Source organism: Calonectris borealis, chromosome 15 (genome assembly GCF_964195595.1).
Source record: "Calonectris borealis chromosome 15, bCalBor7.hap1.2, whole genome shotgun sequence".
Lineage (NCBI taxonomy): Eukaryota > Metazoa > Chordata > Aves > Procellariiformes > Procellariidae > Calonectris > Calonectris borealis.
This window is the reverse complement of record NC_134326.1, coordinates 5,538,510-5,564,937: the sequence shown is the minus strand read 5'-3', so window position 1 is coordinate 5,564,937 and position 26,428 is coordinate 5,538,510. Positions and strand designations below refer to the sequence as shown.

At 37.0% G+C, this 26,428-nt stretch overlaps 1 protein-coding gene across 3 annotated transcripts in view; it reads right to left on the bottom strand.

Annotated features, from left to right (window-relative positions):
• Window positions 1-6,276: 6,276 nt before the first annotated feature.
• LCP2 (lymphocyte cytosolic protein 2) overlaps window positions 6,277-26,428 on the bottom strand; it is a 31,803-nt gene continuing 11,651 nt past the window's right edge. For 2 of the 3 annotated variants that reach the window (XM_075164091.1, XM_075164089.1), the window contains 17 exons: window positions 22,754-22,819; window positions 21,809-21,840; window positions 20,940-20,974; window positions 19,380-19,578; window positions 18,510-18,610; window positions 17,191-17,260; window positions 16,896-16,979; window positions 16,076-16,101; window positions 15,964-15,983; window positions 15,753-15,857; window positions 14,788-14,829; window positions 12,938-13,060; window positions 10,617-10,666; window positions 9,657-9,760; window positions 8,717-8,794; window positions 7,530-7,685; window positions 6,277-6,790 (listed from right to left, as the gene is read on the bottom strand). In XM_075164091.1, coding sequence (XP_075020192.1) covers window positions 6,668-6,790; window positions 7,530-7,685; window positions 8,717-8,794; window positions 9,657-9,760; window positions 10,617-10,666; window positions 12,938-13,060; window positions 14,788-14,829; window positions 15,753-15,857; window positions 15,964-15,983; window positions 16,076-16,101; window positions 16,896-16,979; window positions 17,191-17,260; window positions 18,510-18,610; window positions 19,380-19,578; window positions 20,940-20,974; window positions 21,809-21,840; window positions 22,754-22,819 — 1,414 coding nt within the window. In that variant the 3' untranslated portion in view covers window positions 6,277-6,667. Of the gene's footprint in view, window positions 6,791-7,529; window positions 7,686-8,716; window positions 8,795-9,656; window positions 9,761-10,616; window positions 10,667-12,937; window positions 13,061-14,130; window positions 14,144-14,787; window positions 14,830-15,752; window positions 15,858-15,963; window positions 15,984-16,075; window positions 16,102-16,895; window positions 16,980-17,190; window positions 17,261-18,509; window positions 18,611-19,379; window positions 19,579-20,939; window positions 20,975-21,808; window positions 21,841-22,753; window positions 22,820-26,428 lie in introns of all 3 variants that reach the window. The other variant, XM_075164090.1, reaches the window with a different exon arrangement.

The following is a 26,428-nucleotide window of genomic DNA, read 5'->3' as shown; positions in this document are numbered from 1 at the left end:
GGCAAACAGAAAGGGCACAGCTAACTTGTTTGCACTGGGGTCCCTGCAAACTCTTATAAACTGAAAGACTATAGTACAGGAATTAGTGCACGTGTGACGTGTTTCCTGCTCTGCATTTCTCATCTTCAGAAAGCCCCACAATCTAAGCAGCATATCGTGTTTTCTCTCTGAATCACAGTTTAATTGTGCCTTAACAGAAAATGCTATTCTGAGTTGCAATTTAGCTTCACCCGCAATCACAAAACAATACATTTAGAATGCTTTATTTTAAAGAAGAAGTTTTGTGAAAGCACACCCCTGAAAAAGACGGAAAAAAATGGAAGAGTAAGTAAATGGCAGGCAGCTGACTTCTCTGTCCATCTGTCCTCTACTGCACATCCAAGTAATTCCACTCTTCTTTGAGGGACTGGTAACCCTCCTCCACTGGTGCCAAACAGCAAGTTCGAAATACAGATGAACGCTGAGCCGCAGGAAGTGTGGTTGCAGTAAATTAAATGAAAGTGCTGACAGCCATTCCCTTGCTTGATGACCCTGGCTTTAAGTACTACCGGGCACACACTGGGGAAGAAATGAACAGTTCCCAGCTCCAGGTCATTATTTAGCAGTTTTTGTTGATTTCAACTCAAGTAAGATAAGTGCATCTAAGGGCAGTGTTCATTGTTGTAGTCTAAATTGATAAATCTGTATAGCAAAGTGCTGTTTTACTTGAATTTAGGTTCATTATTTGACCTTTACTCATCACATTCTCCATACTCCATGTGAATTTAAATTGATGACAAAAAGGAACTGACTGTTATAAATTAGTTGCCGCAACATGCAGTAAGCGCTCCACAGGCAGGACCTCAAAGGACGAGAGGAAATCGCCATTCACCATTCCCCTGTTGACACCTCAGTCCTCTCTCCTCCGTTTCTGCTTCAGCTCTTGCAACATTTGTGGTTACTTTTTACCTCCCACTCTTAAAATCACAACTCCTACAGGGCTCTTGCAACCTACAGACGTTTCATGTGCTGGAAGAGGGACACATCATGGGGCTTTCCTTGCTGAGCAAAGCAGAAGGCAGCGAAGCGCTAGGGCTGCCCTTGCACGGGGGCATGCACTTCCTCCTGCCTGCATGGGCTGCTGCCCGCCCCAGGCCAGGGGAACCCTTGGGATCGGTGCCTCCCAGGGCCGAACTGGAGTGACCAGCTCGTCCTGCTGCCTGCTGGGAGGAAGCCATGGCGCAGCCAGGCTGTGGTAGCGGCAGCTCCTCACCTCTGGTGGAAAGGGCTGTGTTGCTGCCTGCCTGCAGACCCCACCAGCACCTGTGAGGTGCCAGGGGTCAGCCAGGCTGCGGTTTCCTCGGGGACAGCCCTGCTTGCTGTCATGGCAGCAGGGGAGGAGGAGCAAGATCACCCTGCGATATCTGGTGTTGTGCGAGTTTTTCTGCTAGCACCCACTGTGCACGCTAGGGAATGGGGGCAACCCGGAGGCCCGGCTGTGCTACCACCCCGGCCTTCAAGAGCAGGTGGACCGTCCCTGCAGGCTACACCTGGAAGTAGGGCCGTGGGCACCAGCGCCCTGGCAGATGTGAGGCTTTGTACGCCGGTATGCCACGGCGGGGTTGGTAGCGATGGTTCCAACTCTCAGCAAATGTACCTGCCCATGAAGCACCCCCAAGAGCAGGAGAGTGCTGTCACCATGGCCTGACCAATCTGTGAGGTAGCTGCCATCGCTCTGTTTCAGTCCTTGGGCCTTCCTGTGCGGCACCCCTTCTGCACTACTGCTTGTTCAGGACAGCCTCTGGTGACAGGGGAATCCTCAAGCCTTGCGGGGCTCCCTCATCGCATGCTTCATGGTGGCCCATGTGGACATCAGGGGTGGTGCCTCCTGGGGCTGAGCCCACACGCCCACCCCGCAGAGGGCTTTGCTCTCACTACAGGCCATTCCTGGGGGGAGTAAAAGAGGGGCACGCTCTCCTGTCTGCCCTTTTAGCTAAGAGCAGGGTCTTTTTCATTTCTTTGCACCCTTTCTGAACACACACAGTACCAGGGTGAAATAACCCTCCTTTTTTTTCCCTTTTCAGTGTTGAAACAGCTTTCCAATGACGTCATACACTTAAACTTGCCTGAGGGTGTCCTAATATGTAAGGAGAGAAGAGCACAGAGAATGGGCGAAGAAAGAACTGAGGGATCTGGTATTTAATCTCCACTCTGTTACTGACTTTTTTTGCATGTGTGCCTTAGATTCTCCTTCCATAAATTGATGATAGAAACTGATTGCAATGCCTTTTTAGATCTTTTATAAAGTTTTCAATTAAAAAAATTACAGAATTTTGCTTGAGGAATTCTTCATCACTATTATAAATATGCTTATTCACTATTAGTAATTCTATGTCTAACGCCTAAAAAATTTCTGAAACAGTGTCTCTAAAAGAAAGTAAAGTAAATAAAATCCAAGATTTTATTCTTCCTCAAGAAGACTTAAAACTATTCAACCCCTTAGACTCTACTTTCAAATAACACTAATGAAAACAAGGTCTAGTCATTATATCTATCAAATGTTTGATTTATTTGATATGAGCTATATACATATATATAAAATATATATATTACTCCATAATAATTTGGGGTTTGTCCTTTTAGGATCTTTGGCCCTGGCTGATGACCTCAATGCAAAGCCACTATCTGAAAGGAAGAGAGTCTTGGACGAAGAATCTATGTTAAACGTATGTTCAATTTTTTTTGTCATATTTCTCAATGTGCTGAGATGTTCTACATAGCGAGCATTATTTATGAATCACCCAGAGTTTTTCCAGATTTTATTTTTAGAATTTCTGAACAAGAAACAGAGAGCTTATAACTAGGCCAGAAAATATTATATGTGTAATTTTCTTTAATATTTTTCCTAAGGAAAAAAAATCCTAAAAAGGAGTGTAGTATAAATTTAAAAATTCAAATTATACTGAATTTCAAACTGTTTCTAGTCTTAATCATCACCAGATTTTGATTTTTTTTTTTTAATTAAATGTTAAAGGGAGGGAATATGATCTCCAAAATAAGCAAAAATATGTTGATTATAAAATAATTACCTATACAGACATAAATGTTCCTGGCCAGGCACTAGCAGATTCATTAATATTCAGTGCTAATAGTGACATTAATTTCTTTTACACATGTTAATGTCACAGTAGCTCCATCTTGTGGTTGACTGAATATTAATTGACGATTAATTTTCATTTAGATTCTGTAGGAAAAGTAAGGTCGAAAACAAAAATGAAAAAAATGCTGGTAAGGAGAGGAAATTTTAGATATAATTAATTTCATTGCAGTTGTTTGTAAAAAAAAAAAAAAGGAACAGAAAACAAAAACAAAGCCTGAGTGTTTAGTAGTTGCCTTCAGTAGTTGCAATTTGCCATATCTAAGTGGATAATTATAAAAGGGGGGAAGTTTTAGTTAAAATATTATTTTAGAAAATCAAAGAAAAAAATTCATAAAGATTATGATTAGCCGGATTACTGAGTTTATGAATCATATGTACACTGCCAGTTATGTTTTGTTTCTATTTCATACAGGTGTTCAAAAATGCTGCTTCTGATCGGCAGTTTAACCTTGAGGCTGCGATTAAAAATGTTGACAAAATGTCCAGTGAGCTGAAGAAACTAAATGGTAATTCTGAGTTCATCGTCCAGCTAAACAAGAAGCTGTTTAAGGCATCGTTTTAAAAAGTGTGCAGTTGCGAATGGCTTGGTTTTCTATGTCATACAACTGTTTTTTAATCTAATGAAACAATACAGTTGCTCTTCTGTTTTGAAAAATTAATGAAACAGTAATTACATTGAAATGGAATCGTGTTAGCTAACCGTGGAAAAAATCTGTTAGGTAGTCGAAGTCATTCCTTTGCAGGAACAGTAATAGTCTCCTAATAGAAATATTACCAGTATGCTAATACCAAACTTTATTTAACCATCTTGAAGTAAACAAAACAGGGCAATCCTTCAAATTTTTGAAAGAGTTGATAGGTGAACACTTCAAAAAGTGCTGTATATAAATTGCCATTCATTTAGCATCTACCATTCAATAAATACCATGATCATACACTGCCCTTTGTCTTTCAGTGGAAAGCCAGCTACTGCTTTGTGACCTTATTTTGAATTTCAACCATCCTATGAAGGCCAAAGATTTAAGAGAGGCTGAAGAAAAAACTTGGAGTTTGACAGATTAAGTAATAACATCTATCTTCATGCATTGTTTTCTATTAATACTGCTTCAGTTTGAATGTAAAATGATAGTATGGTTTCCTGCATTTAGGCTGTTTTTATTTTAAACTGAAAATGTAGAGTGGAAAAATGCTATAAATAGCTTATTAATTTTGAAAGGGGTTTTTTTAACACAAATTTCCCAAATTAAGCCAACTAGGCCTGGAAAGACTGATGTAATTAACTAAAAAGGTCAGGAAACTGGGCACGAAGTTTTTCACATGTGGTTGTCTCCTTTTAAGCAAAGACATATTGGAACAGTATCAAAAGATTTTAAATTACTTCAAGTCATCGCTCTCTTATCTCAGTTGTGCTCCAGAAAATGGGATAAGAAACAGTCAGTAAAGGAGCAACTGCAACTTGTCATTTGATCTGCCTTCCTCATTCTAAAAATGTTGCTGAGGAAGCAGGCCAAAGAGCACATTATTTCTGGAAAACCAAAAGTACTTTCATTCTAGTTTCTGTATTGACTTTCTAATGCACCTAGCTACAAAAGAAAGAAAGAGTTAGTGGTCTAAATGCTCTATCCTGAGATCTGCTTGGCCCAAAATTTGAGTAGCCAGTGTTTTTGTGTAGTTCATTACAATTAATATTCAATCATACCTTACTTGTGGAGATGTTTGAATGTTGCAGTGTGTTTTTATTCATACACAAAACATATTTATCTGAATAATCAAATCAAGATTTACTCTCCTGAAAAAAATATGCAGTATTATCATTTGTTATGCTGGTTTATGTTTTATTTCTCTTTCACTAATGAGATGATTTAAAACAAATAAAACACAATTCCATAGGAGGTATTTCTGGGTTGTCAGACATTTCAGGGCAGTGCAATGGCATAGAATTGCAACCTCCAGCTCACAAAATCAGTGGTGATATGGGGGATGCTGTTCTTAATTTTAACATTTTTTGAAAAACATACATTATAACTGACTTTTCTTTCACAAGATTAGTAGTGAGCTTTTAAAAAATATTGGGCTAGAACCAGGTTTTGTCATCTGAAGAATTTTTAAAATTTTATTTTTCATGGGGTTTTTTGACTCATAGTTGCATGGAAATGAAATTCGCTTACTTTGAATTCCAGCTCCTAGCTAAATATATTAGAAAGAAAGATAACATTTACAAAACATATATATTTAAAGTAAAACTGTTTATAAAATCTGATTATCTTATCTGAAAAGCTATGCAGATTACATGGAAGATATTTTTGTGCCTTGAATTTTGGTTCAAGTGTTTCAAGTGATATACATACAAATGGCTTTAAAGGAGAAAAAGTGTGACAAATTCTAACATAATTATCAAACTAAGGTCTTGTCAGAAAACAAAGGTTACTAGAAAACTGAGGCAAAGTGTTGGATAAATCCCACTTAACAAAGGAGAGGGAAAAACTCTTGATATAGTATGCTCCAGTGGTCCTAAGCTGCAACTTATATTTTAGAACTGAGAATGTTAAAAATGGAAAGCAGTTGTATAAGAGGAACTAAGTTTAGCCTGATTGTGTCTGTCTGCTTTCTAAGAGATTTGGGTGTGTTCTGCCAATTAAGAATCACATGATGATAATCTTGTTGAGGTGTCTCCTGTAAAAAAGCAGTTGCTTAATTTAGAGTCAGAAAGCCACGGCTAGAGAGAGGTCTGTGTTAAGGGAGAAAAGCTTGTCTGTGAGTGAGGCTAGAGGATCCTAGGAGATACGTAATTCAAATTTGTGGGTTAAGACATGCCATCGGTGAATCATCAGTGATATGGCAGAGAGAACATGATATCTATAGATATTTTATTTTTCCAGAAAACTGTCAACAAAGACAGTTTCACAGCTGAATAACACAGACACAAATCTTGACAGGCAGCTGCATATCCAGGGTTGGGGTTTTTTTTGGTGTCACTGAAACCTAGGTGTCTTTCAGATCCAGGTCGGAGTCCCAGTCTTCTCATAGAAGTGGCAGTAGTTAAATTTATTGGGAGGTGGATTGTGGGAAAAAATTGGGCTTTTATTGTCTTTTGTCTACTCCTTAACTTTGACAAGGTTTGGGTCTACTCTTGTATCACATTAAATAACATAATTGCTGCTGCAGTTCTGATCTGAAAAATAGTTTACTTTTTTTTCTCCTATGAAAGCAGAGACTAGTATTGGTATTTATTTCTGGGTCCTCTAATTTAGGGTGGAAGTCATTTCAGGAAGATACGCGTATGTTGGAAGATAAAAAATTCTCAGGTACTGTATGATTACTGGACAGTAATAAACACATTGTAGGAAAATCAGATTTATAGAGTACTGCATTTAAGGTATAATTTAAAAACAACATTTTCTTTCTTCCTTAAAATGAAAAGGATTTTTAATTACTTCATTATTTTAGTTTGCTAAAAAAGGAAATATCCTGAAGTCTATGAACTTCAGTAGGCTTCGATACTATATGTGATCTTCATTAAGGTCTCATTTACATATGTCCTGCAGCATATTTTAACATGCACTGGTTTCTTGAACCTCTGTCTTTTCCATCAATCAGAAGAAGAGGTGTTCTTTGGAAGTAATCAATGATATCTGCTACAGAAGAAAAATCCTGTGGAATGGAAAACATGAGAAGGCTATGACAAAAATGTCAGAGTCATTAGTAATTAGTAAAACCAAACTTTTTTTTTTAGCTCTAAATATTTAGCAGTCTTATAAGGTCCAGTAAATACTATCAGATCAGCTGTTTTCATTACTGCCATAATCTGTAGCTCAATAACTGTTAATCTAGTGTGTGTACAACCTATTGCAATGTTGTATAATTAATTTGTGCAGACTTGGCCTGTTTAATACCTGATGTTGTCATTCTGCTTGACATGATGATCGCGCTTGAAAGTTCAAAAAGTTGGCTGATAATTTGAGAGGGTTCTGACTCGATCAGAACTGCAGTACATGTGCTGACCGGTCTGCCTGGTGCCAGTAAATCCAACGCAGTACTGCTGGACGTAAGTAAACCAGCAGTCTGGGAGCAGTGCAGTAAATTTGGCAGATTCGGATTTGCTCTCAACTGTATATTTCCCTTATCTGTTATCTTAGTGGTAGACAAACATTCCCTAACCAAGTATATGGATTTCTAAAGGCTGTATTCTAAGGCTATCCCTTCATTCCCTGAGTGCAAACAGGAGAATCTGATTTTACTTCCAGCAGTAACATATTCTGTCAGGAATAACTTAAGACAATAAGCAGAATTCCACTGGAGTAAAACAGCTGCCAGGTTAAGTAGCCTGACACAGAAATGGGACAGGAGAAACCTTAAGATGAAGGGAAGTAGTGTGAAAAACACATAGTACCTCTTTTCCTTTTAAGCCGGTTCCTAACAAATATATGTGATTTTGCTCCTGGTAACGAATCTGGATGTTGTATACTTTATCTCTGTACAACACCATCAGTACATATGGATGAGTAGCAGTTTTTCTTGAGCTGTCTCTTACCAAGAATGTTCCATCCTGAAAGATGAAAAAATGAAAGATGGCAAATAAACGTCACTTCTGGGTTTGATCAGCATAACAACCTTAGCTAGAGCACTCATGCTTTTAAGTGTTTTTTCTTTTGAAATCTCTTTCCTCCTAGTAAGAGAAACTGCACTATTAAAGAGGTTAGGTCATTTCTCAAATATTTTGTCTTTCAATTTACTAGTTAAAACTTTCCTGTCTGATACAAATGCAGATTTTTAGGGAAGGGAGGAATAGTGTTTTAAGGGGAGAGATTCCATTAAAGGAGGAAGTAAAATATCAAAGGCCAAACCTCACGTCACTTTAACTCCGGAAGAGGAGTTCATTTCTGCTAAGTAGCAATCAAGGTTCCTATGTGATCTATTGACAGACAGCCTAAAGTAATTATAGTGTCTGTGTAATTTTGGTTAAGGCAGTGATATTGTCTTGCGCTCTTTCTCTGCTTTTCTTCATTTCAGATCTGTTTTAACAAGTCTTCCATTGAAACACCCTTTCTTAAAGGCATTGAATGTGATCTCATAAGCTGGACCTTAGTACAAGTCATTGAAATGCTGTACATGTCCTCTTCAGCTCATTGCATGTGCTGTGAAGCATCATAGAGTAAACACAGTGGTGTATCCCACAGTGATGGGATTGAATCTGTACTTCATTTTGCTGGTAAATATGGCCTAAAAAAGGGTGGGATTCATCTCATCTAATTCAAGCTATATAAAACTTGGAATTTGCAACAAATTCCTCACCGGTGACCGAGAACAAGTCACTCCTCCTAAGAGAGGCAAGGTGGAACTGCTTTCTGGAGACACATAATTTGTTCTCTTGGACTATGGAAAACAATAGCCTTCATGGCTGGATTAGACTAGATGTGTAACTTTTATGTGGGTAAAGATATTCAAGGTGAATTCCTCACTCTAAGTATCTATATTGGGGCTATAACCTTACCATGTTATTTATATTCACTCTTCCCATATGACTGCAAGGACATCTGGCTAGGAGATGGTGAGAATCACCAACTATTTAAAGAGTACCTTGTTTATTTTTCGAAGAGCTGCTTCTGCTTCTGGGCGGCTAACATAAGCAACGTACCATTCATCATTTAGTAAGTCCTATGTTTTTTGTGAGAGAGGATAAAAGAGAATGTCAGCTGTCAATGAATTAGCTTGTGTTGTTAACAACATACAAATAAGTAGAAAGAAATTTGAATGTGAGGGATATTTGGGTTTATGTGCAGAATCTCTGAAGGTATGGGCTTTAGGGATCGTAGTATATATTACTGTATGGTAAGTGGCTCTAAATGATTTTAAAATTTTTTGCTCACTTTGATAAATTTGAAAATATTACAGACCTACCTATAATATGTCTGCAAATAAGCTAAGAAAACAGATATTTCCAAATATTTTCGGTAAAAGATAGATTTTAAGTGACATTTTCTCTTTTGTCTGCCTGGGACACTAGCATCTTTTGCCTCCATTTTTCTGGGGTTTTTTAAAAATTATTTTATTTTATTTTTTATTTTTTAACTATCATCTGAGACAATAATGCAGACTTCCTGTGAACATACCATGTATGGTTGCCCAGCAGCGTTATCACCAGGAGTGGTTTGCTCTAAACTTGTCATATTTAAAGAAATGTGAAACAAAAATGCACTTAAAGGGTATGAATTCTTTACTCACCAAAGTTTTGTGGAAAGAGAACTGAATATGTAATGCTAGTTGAAGGCAATTGTGCAAAACAAGTAATCCAGCAAGTATTTTTCTTATTTTGTTCTACTGGGTTTTTGCTATTGTTTTTCTTGGTGAAGACAAAATAAGGCACTAAAGTTTGACACAGAAAAGGAAACCGAAAGCACCTACTAACATCCTGACAGTGACTACTAACCAGAAAAACAACTTTGAAAAACATTCTCTCTCGAAATCAGAAAATTTGCTATGTGTAGCAGTTATGGTTAATACTTGTAATGTTTTGTACCTCATCTTCCTCCACATTCGTTTGGTGAACAGTCTGTCTGCTAGGAATTGGCAATGGAGGTCTTATGTCAGCTGTGCCTCTTGAAGGAGATCTGCTGTTGTTGCCTCCAAAGATATAAAAGTAGAAAAAATGTTAAAACCAGGAAAATAATTTCATCTGTGGAGTGCATACAGGGTGTACAATCTTGATTTTATGAGGCATGAAGATTTTACATCACTCCAATACTGAGACATTTTGAATTGATTTGAAATCAGATTTAGGCTACTGTATGAGAACCAGGTTCTTTACATAAATTCATCCTTGGTGCACAGGGACTTGAACTGAACTCTTGCAGTTCAGGTTTCCTTAAAATCAGATTAACTTGAAATAGAGGTTACATCTTCTTAGCTTCTGTACCAGAATTATTCAGTTGAGAGCATCTCCGGTTTCTTTAGAGATGGTTAGAAGTAATGTTGTCCCTTTGCATTCCTTGCCTTCTTAGCATGTAGAAACTAAAAAATGTCACTGTAAGACATTGGCAGCTAGTACCATATGTGACAAATTATTTGCAAAGCAGTAGATTTCTAAGCTTCCTTTATTTTTTACTCATTATTATAAGATAAATATGCAGCATATTTCACATGGAAATATTTCACTTTTTTGAGAGTATTAGTATACCACAGTGACTTGCAGGTAGTGTTGCTCAGCTCTCAGTAGTGTTAGCTATACTGAAAAAGATGCTTATATGAAGTTTTGACAATGGTTTAACTAGGCAGTAAGCCCAAACTTCATAGGGAAAAAAAATCTTAGATTCAGACTAAGTTAGTTACACAAGATGCCTTTCAGGAACTTGATAGTTTTCTGTTCATAGTCCAACCAGAAACATCCATAGAAAAAAAAAATAATATTAACTGCACGGAAACCACCTTTCAGCCTTCAGTCATTTTTTGTACAAAAAATGCAGGAATGCAGGATACAAACCTAGATGTAAGCGTGGTGGTAGTGAGCCACTTGAAGACAGGTTTCTAGCACTATTTAAAAAAAAAAAAAGTAGTCAGTATAAATACAGCATTGCTATACAACATTTCTGTGCTCTGAAGAAATGATCTGGACTTTGTGCCTGTTTTACAGAATGTGAGATCCTCTTGATACCTATGCAGCATAAGGATAGCCTTCTCTTAACTCTTCTTTTTGTTTTTCTTTCCTTCTTTTTATGTAAGTAGATCCACCATAAAGTTTACTTGAAGCTCAGTATCTGGGAATAAGGTAGAGGGAATCAGTAATGGGCCACCAAGACTTCTGTATCAGGATCAATGCAGAAAACTACTTCAGCTTGTTGAGTTTTCACAGGGAATGACTACTTACTTTATTCCCCTAAAGCAGGAAGCACATGCAACAGCTTGCTAATATTTCTTTCTGTGGGGTTCCACTTATAGAGTCATTTTTCTTGTGGCTTCTATAACATTGTTGATGAAAATGCAGTTTCTTATCATTAGTGTTGCAATGATGGGTGTGGAGCCACTGGAAAGAGTCCAGTGAAGGGCCGCTAACATGGTAAGGGACTGGAGTATCTCAAATATGAGGAAAGGCTGAGGGAGCTGGGACTGTTCAGCCTGGAAAAGAGAAGGCTCAGGAGGGATCCTGTTAATGCATATAAATACGTGAAGGGAGAGCCAGGCTCTTTTCAGTGTGCCCAGTGACAGGCCCCAGAGGCAGTGGGCACAAACTGAAACGCAGGAGGTTCCCTCTGAACATCAGGAAACACTTTTTTACTGTGAGAGCACTGGAGCAGTTGCTGAGAAAGGTTGTGGAGTTGCTGTTCTTGGAGATATTCAAAAGCCCTCTGGACATGGTGCTGGGCAGCCTGCTCTAGGTGACCCTGCTTGAGCAGGAGGTGTGGACCAGATGATGTCAGAGGCCCCTGCCAACCTCAACCATTCTGGGATTCTGTGAGCTATGAGCTGACAGTGGCACAGAGCTTATACCCTCAGCCCTGAAACACTTCCATGTGCCTATGCTTTCCCTCCTGTATTCATTTTTATGCTTTTTGTTAGAAAATCTACAATTTCCTTTTATGGCCTGGTCCCAGAACCCACATCCAAAACTTCTCAAAATGAAGAGTCCTAATCTTCAATTTTTTAATTTTTTTTTTTTTTAATTTCTTCACTTAATTGGGAACAAACTGTCAGCAGACTTTTCCTTTACAGCTCATATTTCTCCTCTGCTTAAATGAACTGTACAAAAAGCTCTGGGATTAATATGTTAATTACGTCTGCAGAACAAAAACACCCTATCATGACTTGTGATTCATGGGAGAGAATCAGCCAAATGGAGGCTATAGCAAAATTTGGCAATGCTGTTTGAATATAAGCAGGAGTGTTCATTATAGAATAGTTCATATTTGCATATGACCTTACTATTGCTACTGCAATATTTGTTCTACTGGGGTGTCAGCAGTTGCAGAGGATGATGGTAAATGGGAGGAATTCATCAAAGAGCCATTACAAAAAAAGAGATTAGAAAATGTACTTCAGACTTAGACTCAAGGAGCCCACTCTAACTCATCAAAAGCTCAGTCTGTTGCACACTACATCAAAATTCTATCAAAATTTAATTAAGGGCTCTTCCATCTAGCAAATGAAGACATAACAATCGAATATTTTGGAATTTGAAGTTAAAAACAATCATAGTTGAAGCAAGGTTCACAATTTTAAATAGGAATTATTAACCATTAGAAAAGGGTGGTGAAATTCTTTCAGATTCAACTCTAGACAACTAAGGTTGTGGGTTTTTTTAGTTTTGAAGCAATTAGTAGTCACAGCTCTAGCACTTAGGCTACTAGAGTGTGCAGAATCCTTTTAAAGAAAGACCTCTTTGACCTACATCCTGCATAGTCTTGTAGGAGAAGATGATCCCTTCCCGAAAGGGCTTGTCATTCTTATGGATCCTGCAGGCAATGGGAGAGATGTCTCAAGAATGGAAGCATTGTACCATATAGGCCCTAAAATACTTCCTTGACATAAAACTAAGAGATTTGCATTTTTTTTCTTGGTTGCCTTATGTACACTATGTGCTTCACTGAATACAGAGCTTCAATTATATGAAGGATTCTCCTTGACAGTAGGAACAACACAAATTAACATATAGTGGAGGCAAGGGTATAGCCTGAAAAATAATGGACTACTTCAAGTAGTTACCTTGTGTTTGCCTGAGAACCCTGTAGCCACATACATACTATTATTTGGTAAATTGCAAAGAGATTGAGATTTAAAAGGAATGACACAATAATGGGTGAAACAAACCTTTCTGCACCAGGCATACTGTTGGATCCTGGCTTAGGTGGAGGCTTGACAGATTTGGATGGGAATGTATTGGAGCTGTATGGGGGCAAAGATAGCTGTGGCACTGGTCTTTGGGGTGCAGCTGTGGAGAGGAAGAGAAGGAAACTTAAAACTTATGTGAGACATTCTTAAATGAAGAATGAAGAAATGCTGTCACATTACTGCTGTTTAATTAGACGAACATAATGGAGTAAACTGTTCTATAAAAAGTCCTTGATGTGTTAGTTACAGATTGTAAACTCATATGGTCAACTGAGAACTTAAAATTAAGTATTAAAATTAAGTATTAAAATTAAAAATAAACTGGAACAGGCTTAAGCAACATTTACATTTTCTAACTTCTGTTTTGGATAAGCCACAATTCAGATACCTTAACTGCAGTAGAGCTGAAGGTGGTACGTAACCACATGTTCTCTGTTACGTTGCTTCTAAATAGTGGATTTGAGGTTACTTTTTTGAACTTCATTCCTTTGTGAGATTTCTCTCATATCATCATAAACAACAGCATAAAATAAAACATTTCCTTTCTGCAGTGTCCTCAGACCTCAACTACTGGTAAGAGGGGAACAAATTAACTGTGCTCCACACAGCTTAAATAGCCCTATTCTTTATGGAGTCTTAAAGGCAGCGATAATTTGTAGAGACTTGGCCAAATGTTCTGCTTCTGTTACGGCATCACTTTACCAACTTAATTTTAGGAACTGGGATTCTGAAGTAATTTATAAATACTATTATTACATAAAAAAAGTTCTGCTTCTGTTTGTTAGAGTAAATAACATTACACAGAAGACTAGTACCAGCACAGTTTGACTGAATGTTTTGCTGAAAACTCAGAGGACACTGGGTTTACATGCCTAGCTGTTTGAAGCTGTGTGCAGATCACAAATCTCTAAAATGTAATGTGTTTCAAAATAAGAAATCCTGCTGTCTTGTAACTGGCTGACTGAAGGAAGTTATTAGCTATTGATTTCTGTGTTTTGCGACTTTGATATATAAATCTCTATAAGGTACTTTATAAGCATTCTATAATCTGTCAAGATACCACCTGACTTTTTGAAATGGCTCTAAAGAAACAACTCTGTGATCATTTTTTTTTTTTAGAGCTAAGACAAAGAAAGACCTTAAGTTTTAAAAATCACTGTAGAAATACTTACTGTCGTCTTCTTCCTGGGGAGCCAAAAGAAAAGAAACATTAGCAATGTATTATAGCACAGCTTTTAGAAATATTTTACGAAACAAAAACCTGGAAGTTGGTGAATTTTGAGTATACGAGGACTCCAAATCTATACTGTCACTTTCCTCTAAAATGCTGGGATTTCTATCTTCATGCAACACCAAATAATTTTTAATGTTCTTGTGTTAAGGTGCAGCTATTATTTACAAAGAGGCTGTGAGATAGATGTCCCATAATGGACCTTGACACAAAGTAGTCAGAAACTCTCAGCTGATGTAAACTTCCCTCATTCTTTCAGTAAGTGTAGGCTCTCAGAGTTATCTGAAAGTGAAATCCTTAGGTCAGCTTAAGCTGAAAAAAAAACCAAAAACCCAAAACCTAGTGTAAGCAAAATCACTTCTTGAATGTCATAAAAAAATTCTGTCCTTGTTCTTCCTGTTATCTAAGATAAAGTACTCAGGGAATAAACTGAGCTTGACACAGAAGAACTGTTTAAAAAGAAACTACGTGCTATGAAAGATCCATGAGTATTCATTATAACTGATAAAAGAAATGAGTTTACCGTTTCCAGAATTATTAATTTATACAGATACTTCATTTTATTGTCGTCCCTATACCTTTAAATATTTGCTTTGAGACTATACTTACTTCATTTTTTTTGTGTGGTGGCCAACCCTGTCTGAAATGAAACACAGAAAACAAAACATGAATCATAGGTGGAATATTACTCATTCACTTCGTGTGCATTAGGCCATATTTTCAACTAAGACATGAATTTATAGTAAGTTTTACAGACCCAATGAATGCAGAAACATTTTTTTCCTCATAAAAATATCTAAGATTCTAATTTTCAGCCATAATCTAAGACGTTATGCTAGTCCTTAGCCCATCTTTGTTCTTTCAACAAGGAAAATGTCTGATGATTTCATTATAAGATTAGAGCTTAAAACAAGTTTTTACAAGGATGAAACATTAGACTTCAAGTCTTGAAATCATTTATAGTACTTAGCAACATTGCTGAGGCACATGATAAGCCTTCCAGTCTTTGTTTCTCTGATAAATTATCCTGGCTGATTAGCAGATCTCAATTACTTTCTTATTTTGTTTTAAGATCAGTCACACTGTTCAGCCCACAAGTTATCTAGAAAATGCTAGAGAGTGATCTAGTTCTGCTAGAGAATGCTGTTTGCTATTAAGAAAGGGTTTTGCGGGCTAGTAAAAGCAATGATAGGTAAGTAAGACTTTCTTTTTCTAACATCCTAAAAAAAAAATAGCGATAGAACTCATGAAAGAATGTTCCCTAGAGCAAGAACTTAATCTGGTGGAAAAAACATGGATCATACATTTCTTTGTGCAACTTGGAAATGAGTCATGCCCTACGTAATGGCTGTTTCAGATATGACTGGAGAGAGAGCTTTTTGTGTGTTCACGTTTTTCTGTAGCTCACAGCACATCGCATGCATATTCATAAAGCAAAACTTTGATATCCGCAGACACTGCAGTCATGCAGTAGCAATAAATTATACTATCCTGTGTTGCTTATCCATATTTTTGTTAAATTTAATTTATCCTTTATTAAATTTCAATTAAATGAACACTTACTTTACAGGGGTTTGTTTCCTAAGAGGAGATGGATTGCCTCTTTCATATCTGTCACATGGTGGGACAGGAGGTTTTGGCATCATTGCTAGCTGTTCCCCCAGGGATCTAAAGCAGGAGCAAGATGATGAAATAAAGGCAAAAAGCTGCTTACTAAGAGATAACTGGGTAATACCGGCATCGAGAGTCTCATCTCCAGAGGCAAAACTCTTACCTTAGCTGTGAAGTCAGAGGCTGTAAAACAACAAGGAATAGTTACGAGAATGTGTAAGTGTATCAAAATAGGTGAAAAAACACCAATAAGCACCAAACAAAAAAGACCTTACCTTTTCAGGAAAGCCTGGCTTCCTCCCTGAAAATAGTAAAAGCTTACATTTAGAAAAAATGAAAGTTAAGGTAATTAATTAAACCTTCTATGAAACAAACAAGTTTTGAATATCCTTGAAAGTGAATTTTGCAGATTGAAGCACTCAGCCTCCTGAGATGTAAGCCAGAAAAATATTTTGGCTTGGCAAGAGATGGCAAAATTGCAATATCTCTTATTAAAGGAAAATTTAAAAATTTTCAAAGTGGCATGTTTTACAATCATATTTTCTATGGTTCAACTTTGAATTACTGGATACTTTTATGCCATCATATAACAGATGAAAGTGTTTAGATAATAAATAAAAATCATACAGTAGTCTTTTTAGATTCTTTGTAAAATATGGTTTTCAGGTCTGAAACAAATGCTATTTTTTTTCTATGTTTTTTCAGTTCTCAGCATTCTTTTAAGTCTGGGTGCCAAATTACATATAGTAGTGTATGCAGAGTTTCATTAGCTTTGTATGCAAAAGTTATTTCCTCTTTTAACCTACTAAATATTTCCTTGTTCATTCACCTAAGTATTACATCAGACCTTTATTGCACAGGGTTCTCTTAATGTCTTTCTGTTCAGCTAGTCCTGAGCTAGGGTTGCTAGTTTCTAGATACAATTTCTCTCACTTTATAATACTGTTCACATTATTTATTCATAAACAGATCGTGTATGTGATTGGATGACAGTGCGTTTGGTTGAGCCTTGTTCTTTTGCATGAATGATATTCAAACTGATAATTTTGAATAATTAAAAAAACCCCATTGATATTAGCATAAGCAAATACTGACCTGATACTTGGCTTTCTCTTTCAAATGGTGGAGCAAGACGATCCAGTGGAGGTTTTGTGCTTCTGTCTATAGAAGGAGCTGGGGCTAAACACAAAAGCTGTGTAAGATAATTTGCTAGTATAAGTCAATATATCTTTATTTTGCATAGCCATGAACTGGTGTTACTTCTTAGAATAACAAGTGACGCTTCTGTATAAATAGTAGAATAGAGTGGAATTGAGGAGATATAGGCAAAAGTGAAGTGCTATATAGCCTGTGGGAAAAGCTTTACAAAGAGAAAACCAGCTGTACTTACGTTTCAAAGGCTTGATATTTCTGTCTCTACTCAAGTCATTGTTGCTTGGTGGAGGAGGAAAAGCTGGCAGCTAAAACAAATATTTTACATGTGGTTAAAGTGTGTCTTCATCTTTCTGTTTTAATTTTAGTGTATTAACTCCACCCCACCACATCTGCCAATGTTTGGTACAGCACAAGGAATAGGTCTCTGCTCAACGCAGGGAGGATAGGAGCCATTAACACTCCTGAAGAATGACCTACATACATGGTTTTTTTGTTAGATACAGAATTGCCTCCACCTGTTTAGTCTCACAAGGAATACTGTAGTGGGATATTATCTTTGGAGAGGGCATGAGTATTGTCAAAGGAAGGAAACAGGAGCTTCAACCATGCTGTTGTATCTTTGCCCTTTCAATGCAGCAGATGTTAGTTTTGAAAACCAGTATTGAAATTAGTGGATGTAAATTTGAAGTTGAGAAATACGTATTAAGTCTGTGTTACTGACTGTTGCTGACTGAGGCAGGGAGAGAAAGGACTGTTCTTTGTTGCTGGGAGAGCTGGGGTCAAACAGCATTGTATTGTCAGCAGCTGCAAAAGATGTTTGCATCTAAACCTAGATTTCTCCAGACAAATGCCTTCCAATGTTCGGTCTTATTCCAAAAAAAAATAGAGCAGCAATTTGGTACAGCAGTCTTGAGAACTCATGACACCCAAGAGTCCTGTGTGTTTTATATATATGAACTATGACACTGGGTCAGACCAAAAATCCCTCTGTCACATCCTAAAATTACCTTTACTTGTGTACATGGGTAGGTCTAATGTACATCTGTTCTGGCATACTGTGAACTTATAATGCCAGTTGTAAACAGCACAATAGCTTTTGGTTTTGAAGTATTCACAGTACCAAAAAAGAGGAAAAAAATCTGGGTCATCAGGGTTCGCGTTATACAGTCCCTTATACTTTTCTGTGATCTTAATTCAGTTGGACAATTGCTAGAAGTGTCGCTTGGAAAGACTTAGCCTTTTTTTCTTTTTACAAATATCACTGAAGAAACAGAAAGGCATCTATTATAAAACTATAATTTATATGGGAGAGGCATTCACAAGTGGGTACAAATTTCCAGTGTGAGAAATAGCCAAGTAATGTGAAATAATTTATTTGTCCCATGAAATTTAATTGTTCCATGAAAAAATGGCCACCCTGTAACAGATTTCAAATCTATTTTGATGACTGAAATTCTTCCTCTACCTACACTATCTGAATAAAAATGGCATTACATTTGGACTTCTAGAAGGTACTGGCAAAGAAATAGGTGAAATATTAAGAAAGAAACATACAGAAGCACATCTTCCCCCAAATGAGGCTGGTACTGGGGATGGACCAGGTCGCTGGGGAGGTACTGGAGGCTGATGTGATGATCTAGTTGTTGGAGGTCTGTCTAAAGAAAACAAAATTCCCAAACTAAACAACTACGCAGAGTTTGGTTATTTTATTCTCATTAGATCTTTATGAAAAAGAGCTGTTGCAATAACCTGCATACTTAAGTTAATACATCATAAAGGCATTGTTTTAGTATATAATGGACAGTTGCTTTATGATCAATGTTGTTTTGGCAGTTTACTGGCTCATCTGCCCCTTTGGTGGTGAGGTGACTCCATCTGCTAGTATGTTGGCCCACACTATTTATTTTCATTCACTACAGTGCAGTGACGGTGTGAAACACCAGCCAGTCTAAATGGCAGTTTTGTACTCCTGTATTTGACTCCACAACTGCAGACTGCTGAAGAATCAGACATAAAAAAATGACAGGCAGAGAAAGCTGATCTCTGTCTTTTCCCAATTTTTACTAGAGTTTTTTGCCACTGTTGTGACAACTTGCTCTGTTGAAGGTTGCACTGCTAAAGCTCATATAGTATGCACATATGTTTAACTTCATGCAGATTCAAACCAAAGGCCAAATAATGCACACATCACACGAAACTAATCTTTGATCTAATGGAGCTTGTCTGAAGTAGGAAATTTAGCTTTAAAAGTCACAAAGCCACCAACATGTTGTAAGTCTGTGTCACTAGATCTTGTTCATGAACTAGACTGTTGACTTCAAGAAAAACCTTCTATATTCCATTACCAGCCACCTAAAATGTGGATGATAATGTGTGAAAATATCATTTACAAATTATTAATAACACTTAATTTTTAGTAATTACCTATATAATCTGTGTTGTTTGCAAGTGACTTGGCAGGAAATATGACATTGTGGTGTGCTTCATCATTATTGGATGGAGGTGGCTCATAGCCATCACTGTCATGTTCTGCTTCCTCAGGTTCTTCTGTTGGTGATTCATAGTCAGCCTCATCTTCCTTTTCCTGGTCATCATCAGGGCTTTCATAGTCATCATCTTCATCCTGGCAAATGTACATAAAAGGTGGGTGCTGTAACAGGATACTAAACACTTCAGTACAATTTCTTTATGGCCTTTCACTGTGGTATCTTTCACTCTGGAGGATATCAACTTTTTAAAACCAGTTTGAGTGAAAAAATTTTTTGTTGAAATAAAATGGGGAAAGGAAGCAGCATTTTATTAATGCATACAGCACTCAACAGCTTAAGAAAGGAGACGAGTATGATTTTATAACAGTAACTGCAGTGGAAGGTCAAGATAAGGTGATAGCTTATTGTAATGTACAGTGCCTTTGTTTTAGGTAACAGACAAGGTGCCAGCAAACAGTTCAGTGCTTCCTAGAAACACATTGGAGCAGCAGTTGATGCCTGTTGATATTTGTTCTTACTTAATAGCATGTACTCTACAGCCTGCAACTCAACTATTTAAAAATGCTTCAGAAAAAATGAGGTCTTTGGTATGGGTCTTGGTGCCTGCCACTGACCAGAACCAAAATAGCTTTATACAACTTGCAGGACTAGTAAGATCACAGTGAAAATATGGTAGTGGTCATTGCACATATCTTATGTGCAACCTGCCAAGGCTTACAAGAAAAAGAATATTCAATTTGTCATTGGTATTTTGGCTAAAAGTTCCAGACTAGTTCTGTATTGACATAGAGCCCAGGTGCTCTATAGGTGGCTACTTTTACCTTTTGTGCTCCTAAAATAGCAGCAAATCTCCTGCAAACTTAGTAGAAGTGGTTTTTAAAAATCCCTCTCCATTTTTGGCAAAAAAAGCATTGGCACTGGTCAATTTAAGAGATCTTCATAAACCTGGACTGTGCATCAGTCAGCTTATTGATTAGTCAGCTAGCTGAGTTGTGTATGCTTCACCAAATGACGTTTACCAATGCATTTTCTATGCTGAAAGGCAAAAGGAACTTTTGCAGTCCAGCTGGCTTCAAAAAATTAGATTCTTCAACAAATCAACTCTAGAGAATAAAATGGCAAGAATTTGCCGTTGAATAACATAGCAACCTTTCCTTTCCTAGCCATCTCTTTTAAGAGCTTGAAATGGCCATTTAAAATTCAGCTAAGGTTCTGTGGAGACCTGGTCACAGGCTGTGAGCTTCTACTTGAGCCAGTGGACTGCCATTCTGAAGCTTTGCCTTGCATTACTGGGGGAGACCCTCTTCTCAATGAAGAAATTTGTATGCAGCTACTCCAATCATTCATGCTCCTGCTTCTCTTTCTCCTCATCCTAACACCCCCTGCCATTGCTCACTCCATCCGTGCTGCCCAAAGTAGATAATGCAAGAAATGATGGACCTTACAGAAGAGGCAATCCATTCAACCAGTAGGTTTTGTTAATCCTGATACTCACAAATGAAGACCAGCCACCGTCTTCTTGACTGTATCCTGCGTAAAGAAGCATAATCACAGGCTTCTTAGCATGTACAACTTTAAACTATCAAGACATAACTTGACAGAAACGACACAACAAATCCCAGATCAGTTCTGAACCACAATACTATGTCACAGGCACAAGGTAGGCCTTTCAAAGGCAGGCAGATATTCATGAAAGGTACTACGAATAACATTCTGATTCAAAACTAAGAGTATACCTATCCTTGTATGAGATGATATATGTGCTATCACTTCAAGTTTTGTCCTACACTTCCAGTTTTAAATATAATTTGAAGTAGAATGCTTTCAGAATGAGCACAGACTTCTTATCTCTTTTTTTAATATTATTTTATCTTTCATATCAAAAGTTTTTTTAGTTTCAGTAGGACTGGGAGAACATGGTAGCTTGCAGAAGTTTTAAATGCTCGTGACCTATTAAGAAAATAATTGAAATAAAGATTCAGAACACAGCAGACATCTAGAAGCTTACTTCTCTAATATAGGGTGCTGCTAGGAGTAGGGGCAGGGGGCAGAGGTGTTAGAACAGAAATACATAAGCACTGATACTATGTATTGGGTTAAAGAAAGGCAGTTTGGGAACGCTCATGTAGATGTCCCTGCTCTTGCCTTTCTTCACCATCTTTTCTGTTTTAAAATATTTTTTCTTACTTGTTCTCCTGTAACTACTCTTTATTCCTTTTGCAACTTCTTTATGCTCTCATCTTTTCCCGTTTTTTGTTTCACGTCCTGTCCCCACCTTTACTCTGCTCTGCAAGGATTAACTTAATATTTTAATATTTTTAAACACTTTTTGTTGTTAGACACTATCTGCCAGTACACACTTACCTGGATTTTCAGGACATTTTTGTGTTTGGGCCCTACAACAAAGATACAAACAAATAAATTCCTTCCTTTTGCAATTCTTAAATATTTTAAGCATACTAAAATCTATTGCAAATAAAGGTAATGGTTATCTTTAACAGTAGAATGAAGCTTATATAGGTGAGTTTAACTCCACCCAAAATGCCAAAAACACACTACTTCATATTTCACATACAGAATCCTAATGTAAGTTAAGCTGTCTTGAAAAAAATTCAAGTCAGTAAGATCGAGTGTTTAGAAACAAGGGGACTCAGTAAATAAACTTACTGGGGGCCCCAGTCCTGAAAATAGCAACTTTCTTTAGTAATTCCATACAAGCTGCTGAAAGTCAAGTTCATAAATATTTGTAGGGTTGATAAATATTTTTGTGGTTTTCAGTTCTAGTTTTGAACTCTAGTTAATGCAAAGATGTAAAATCATGTTATCAGATGATGTAAAACCATGTTATGTAGACTAGACTTTGATTTTCATTGCATATGAATATAAATTCCTCATGCAATGTTCTTGCAATTTTTGCTCTTTTTCTATTGCAAGAATATTATATTCAATGATAAGTCATAAAGTATTAAGAAGTGTAACGATGTATAGGTCTGTGAAATGCATTAATGATGGTTTATTAATGCAATAATATGTGCCTAGGCTTTATAGCATTCCTAAAGATTAATTTACTCAGGTGGAAAATTGTATGAAATTTATATGTTATTTGGTTCTGGACATGGCAGAAGTATCTAGGGTGTTCATGAGCCCAGGCTTTGCTATTCTTAACAGATAACATTAACAAAACAGAGTTTTATTTTGTATTGTTTCCAGGCTGTCCCTCTGATCCAGGTATTATTGATCAAATGGAAAACAGTCCAGAAAAGATATATCTGAAAGCTTTGAAAAAGAAAGCTGAATTGTTTTACTTACCATTTTGGAAAGAAAGATAGCCTCCCTTCATTTCTGTTTATTTCTTGACTTAGTTTACTTACAATTCTATTTAAAAAAAAACACAAAAATAGTTTCAAAAAACTCCTTGAAACTTTCCTTAGTTGCTTTCCCTCAATATTTACTAAATTAAACCTGGTAATTCAGAATTATTATTTACTATGTGGTAAGAATATTGAATTTACCATCTTATTGCAAAGTTGCATTATAGCATATCCAATTGAAAACTAGATTTTTTTTACATAGATGAAAATCCATATTGTTGGAACAAGTTTAAAAATAAACATTAAACCCAGCAAGCCTTAGAAACTTTGGGTGTGGTAGACATCACGCACTATAACACTGCTTTAAATAATGGTGATTGCATTTGTATTATTTTGCATGGAAAAAGCAGATAATGTATCAGGAAACAACTTCTACCAAGCTTATGGTTGCAAAAGCAGGGATTAAATGTACCCTATATTTACTCTCTATTCTTTTTGTCTCCCTCCCTCTGAAACCAAAATATACCTAATGCAGAATCCCTCCAGTAAAGAGGGTGAAAAGGTTGATTTAGTTCCATGTTACAACACATTTGCAGGGTAGGGCAGGACAGAAATATTCATGGAACATATGAAGACTATAGCTGTATGTCTAGAGAGATTTTTTGCATGTTGATGTATTTGTCATCACTCGTGTAGTTTGTATACAGCAGTAGGGTCAATAACAACCCATGAAATGCAATCTTAAGTAAAATTTCAGTCAGGAGCATGCATTTATGCTGCTAATATTGCTGGCATCCATAGCCAGCACAGACATCTGGACTGAGAGTTTTTATGTTGACTGACTCCCTGAGAACAACTCTGCGGTTACAGGATAGTCATTACTGAGATTATCAGAATTAAGTCCACTGAAAGCAACAGAATTCTGCTCTGCTAGTAATGAAGTTTGCCTCTATGATTATTTTGTTTCAAATGAAATTTTTGTTTCAAAGAAAGCTTATGATGAGTCATGGTCTGATTATTAATTCTCATTATTTCTTTTTGAGGAAAGTCCCACTAAGAAAGTCCTGTGACAACCAAAACAAAATGGTTACGTACATCTGGTTAAAAATACCCCATTTTCCTTCTAGCTTGTATTATTTAGGTCTATCAGAGACAGTAACTGTGGAAATAAAAGTAGTATGAAAAAAATCAGGAACTCAACATGTCTGTTTATCTCAGATTCTAAATTCTGTAAAATCTTAACTTTATTGTTTGTTAGTACAGAATTCTTTTCCATACATCTTAGATCTGGCCAATCAAACTTTATCTCAGTATTGTAAAATCTTTGTTTATGGCCAGGCAGTTACCACTCTATTTTGTTTTTCTTCTTCTTTCATGTCTTTTTCTGCTGCTCAGCAATAATAATCCCCTAGTTTTTTCCAAATGACCTAATTTGTGCATCTCTTTCATGTCTAACTGCTTTTCTGGGCTGGGACTTGAGGAAGACAAGCTTTCAAGCAATCTAACATTAAAAAAAAAACAACCAACAAAAAGATACTATTTTATTTTACCCTGAACAATGCTAAAATATTTCTTTTATTTTGAATATCCTTTCTCTTGCCCTTGCTACTTTCCTAATACTTACCTTACTGTAATTCAGATTAAAAGATAAATTCACGGCATAGGGTTGCTCTGTTTTCTTAGGGAAAATGCTATGGGGACAGATCAGGCTGCCAGCAAGTATCAGAGAACAAGCAATTTCAGATCAGTATGGTCATGCTGTCTGAAAAGGATGAAGATGGGTAATTTGAAGTTAAGGTTATGTACTCAAGGATGCAAGTATGAAAATAGAAAGGCAGAGGAAGAATATTTTGTGGTTTTTCTTCTTTAAGACAGTACTTTGCAGTTTTCTTATTTGAAGCAAATTTTGTCATACTTGCCCCTTTTGAAATAAGCACATGCACAAATTTTAATAATTTAAGAACAATTACAGCTCTCTAAATCTGACATCATTACCCAAGCGAATTGTATAAAGCAAGAAAAATGCCAAGTTATAGGCATAGGACTCCTCTTGCTCTTCTTCTTTCCCATGCAATCAACACTCCTCTGCACAAGAGATTTCCTTCTGCTGCAGGTGGTAAGGAAGTTGCTGTGTGAATAATAAATTCCATGTGAGACATCAGGAAACGTTCCAGGGTGAACAGTGCACTGTGTATACCAGTGCTTTGGTTGAGAAGTGGATTACGGAACTTGTGTGTGGCTTATTCTCTGTTGTAGAAGAGGTAGAAGAAGGATCTTTCATAATATTGTATTTATTTTCAGCTAAAGAAGTAAAATGAAGGTCACTGGTTTCAGAGCTAATAATTCTTCTAGTTCAGACTCCATGGGTGTGAATGAGACCTGAGTGTTTGGAAGCTTTCTGGACTAAACCTGGGCTGGCTGCTATGTGGATTAACACCAACTGTTTTTTGAGGAAAAATTAAAAGGAAAAAGTTGCTCATCTTATCTTGCTGCCAAAATATTAATCATTTGCTGCTTAAAATACAGTGTCTGATCTTTATTTCAAGTTTGTTTTAAATGCTTCAAACCAATAGCTCAGGGAGGTTATTAGAAGAAAGCAAAGTTTAGGATGGTAGCACTTTACAAGCAACGTTATTGCGGAAGATTGGTGCACTGAGCAGCTGAGTCTGTAGCCATGTGAGGAAGGAAGTACCAAAACCACACTGCTTTCTGACTTGTGGGAGTGGATGATAGGAGAGGATAAGGCAACAGCACTTGCAGAAAATGTTACTCAGACTTCTCTTTCTCTTTCTACCTCTTCCACCAGATGCTTAGCTTAAAACTGGCAGGAAGTTGAAAATAAAAAAAACCCCACACAACCAACCCCCAAAGCAGTACTCCAAAACTGGCTTTTGTTCGCTTAACTGCAGATACTGTTGTCGTGAGTAGAATCCATTCTACATGTATTGGGATAAAGGACTTAGTATGGGTGAGAGAGATGGAAGGCAAAGTCCTCTAGGGCCAGGAAGTTGTGTAGTTGCGTATTGAACACTGTCAAGAGCATAGTTGGTGATGAAGTCTTTGTTTTGGCCTTTGAGAAAAGTCTGTTGGGCAGATGCAATGCTACTGTGTTGGCTTCAAAACTGACTGAATATCAATAATGTTCTAAACCTTTCAACAACATTTAGCATCCCATCAGAGAGAGCATGTGTGCACACATTCACCTATGCCCAGGGCATACCTTTTTAAAAGAGAAGGGCATTATAGATTTCTTAATTTTTAGGTTTGCACTGAACGTAGAACAACTTTCAGACTGTGCCATATTTGCAGGCTCTGAATGTGTCCTGTTCAGAACTCACACACTTACCATGTTTGAACTGGCAGATGCAATTATGTACTTTAGTGCAATGATGCTCTTTTTATTACTGGAAATTTTCACAAGTGCTATGGGATATGCCATAAGCTTTCTGACCAAGGTTGAAAATTTCAAATCTCAGGTTTGCTAGCAGCCTGCCACTGAGGATAGCCGAAGGGATCAACAGCCTGTATTAGTACCTTGACTTACTGAAAACATGGAAATGTTTTATCTCAAGATAGTAAACAATAAGAGTGGCAAAGACTAACTTCAGTGTTTATATCATGGTTCATGTATCAAGCAATCATCAACGTTATTTGGAATGAGATCTTTGCTTTT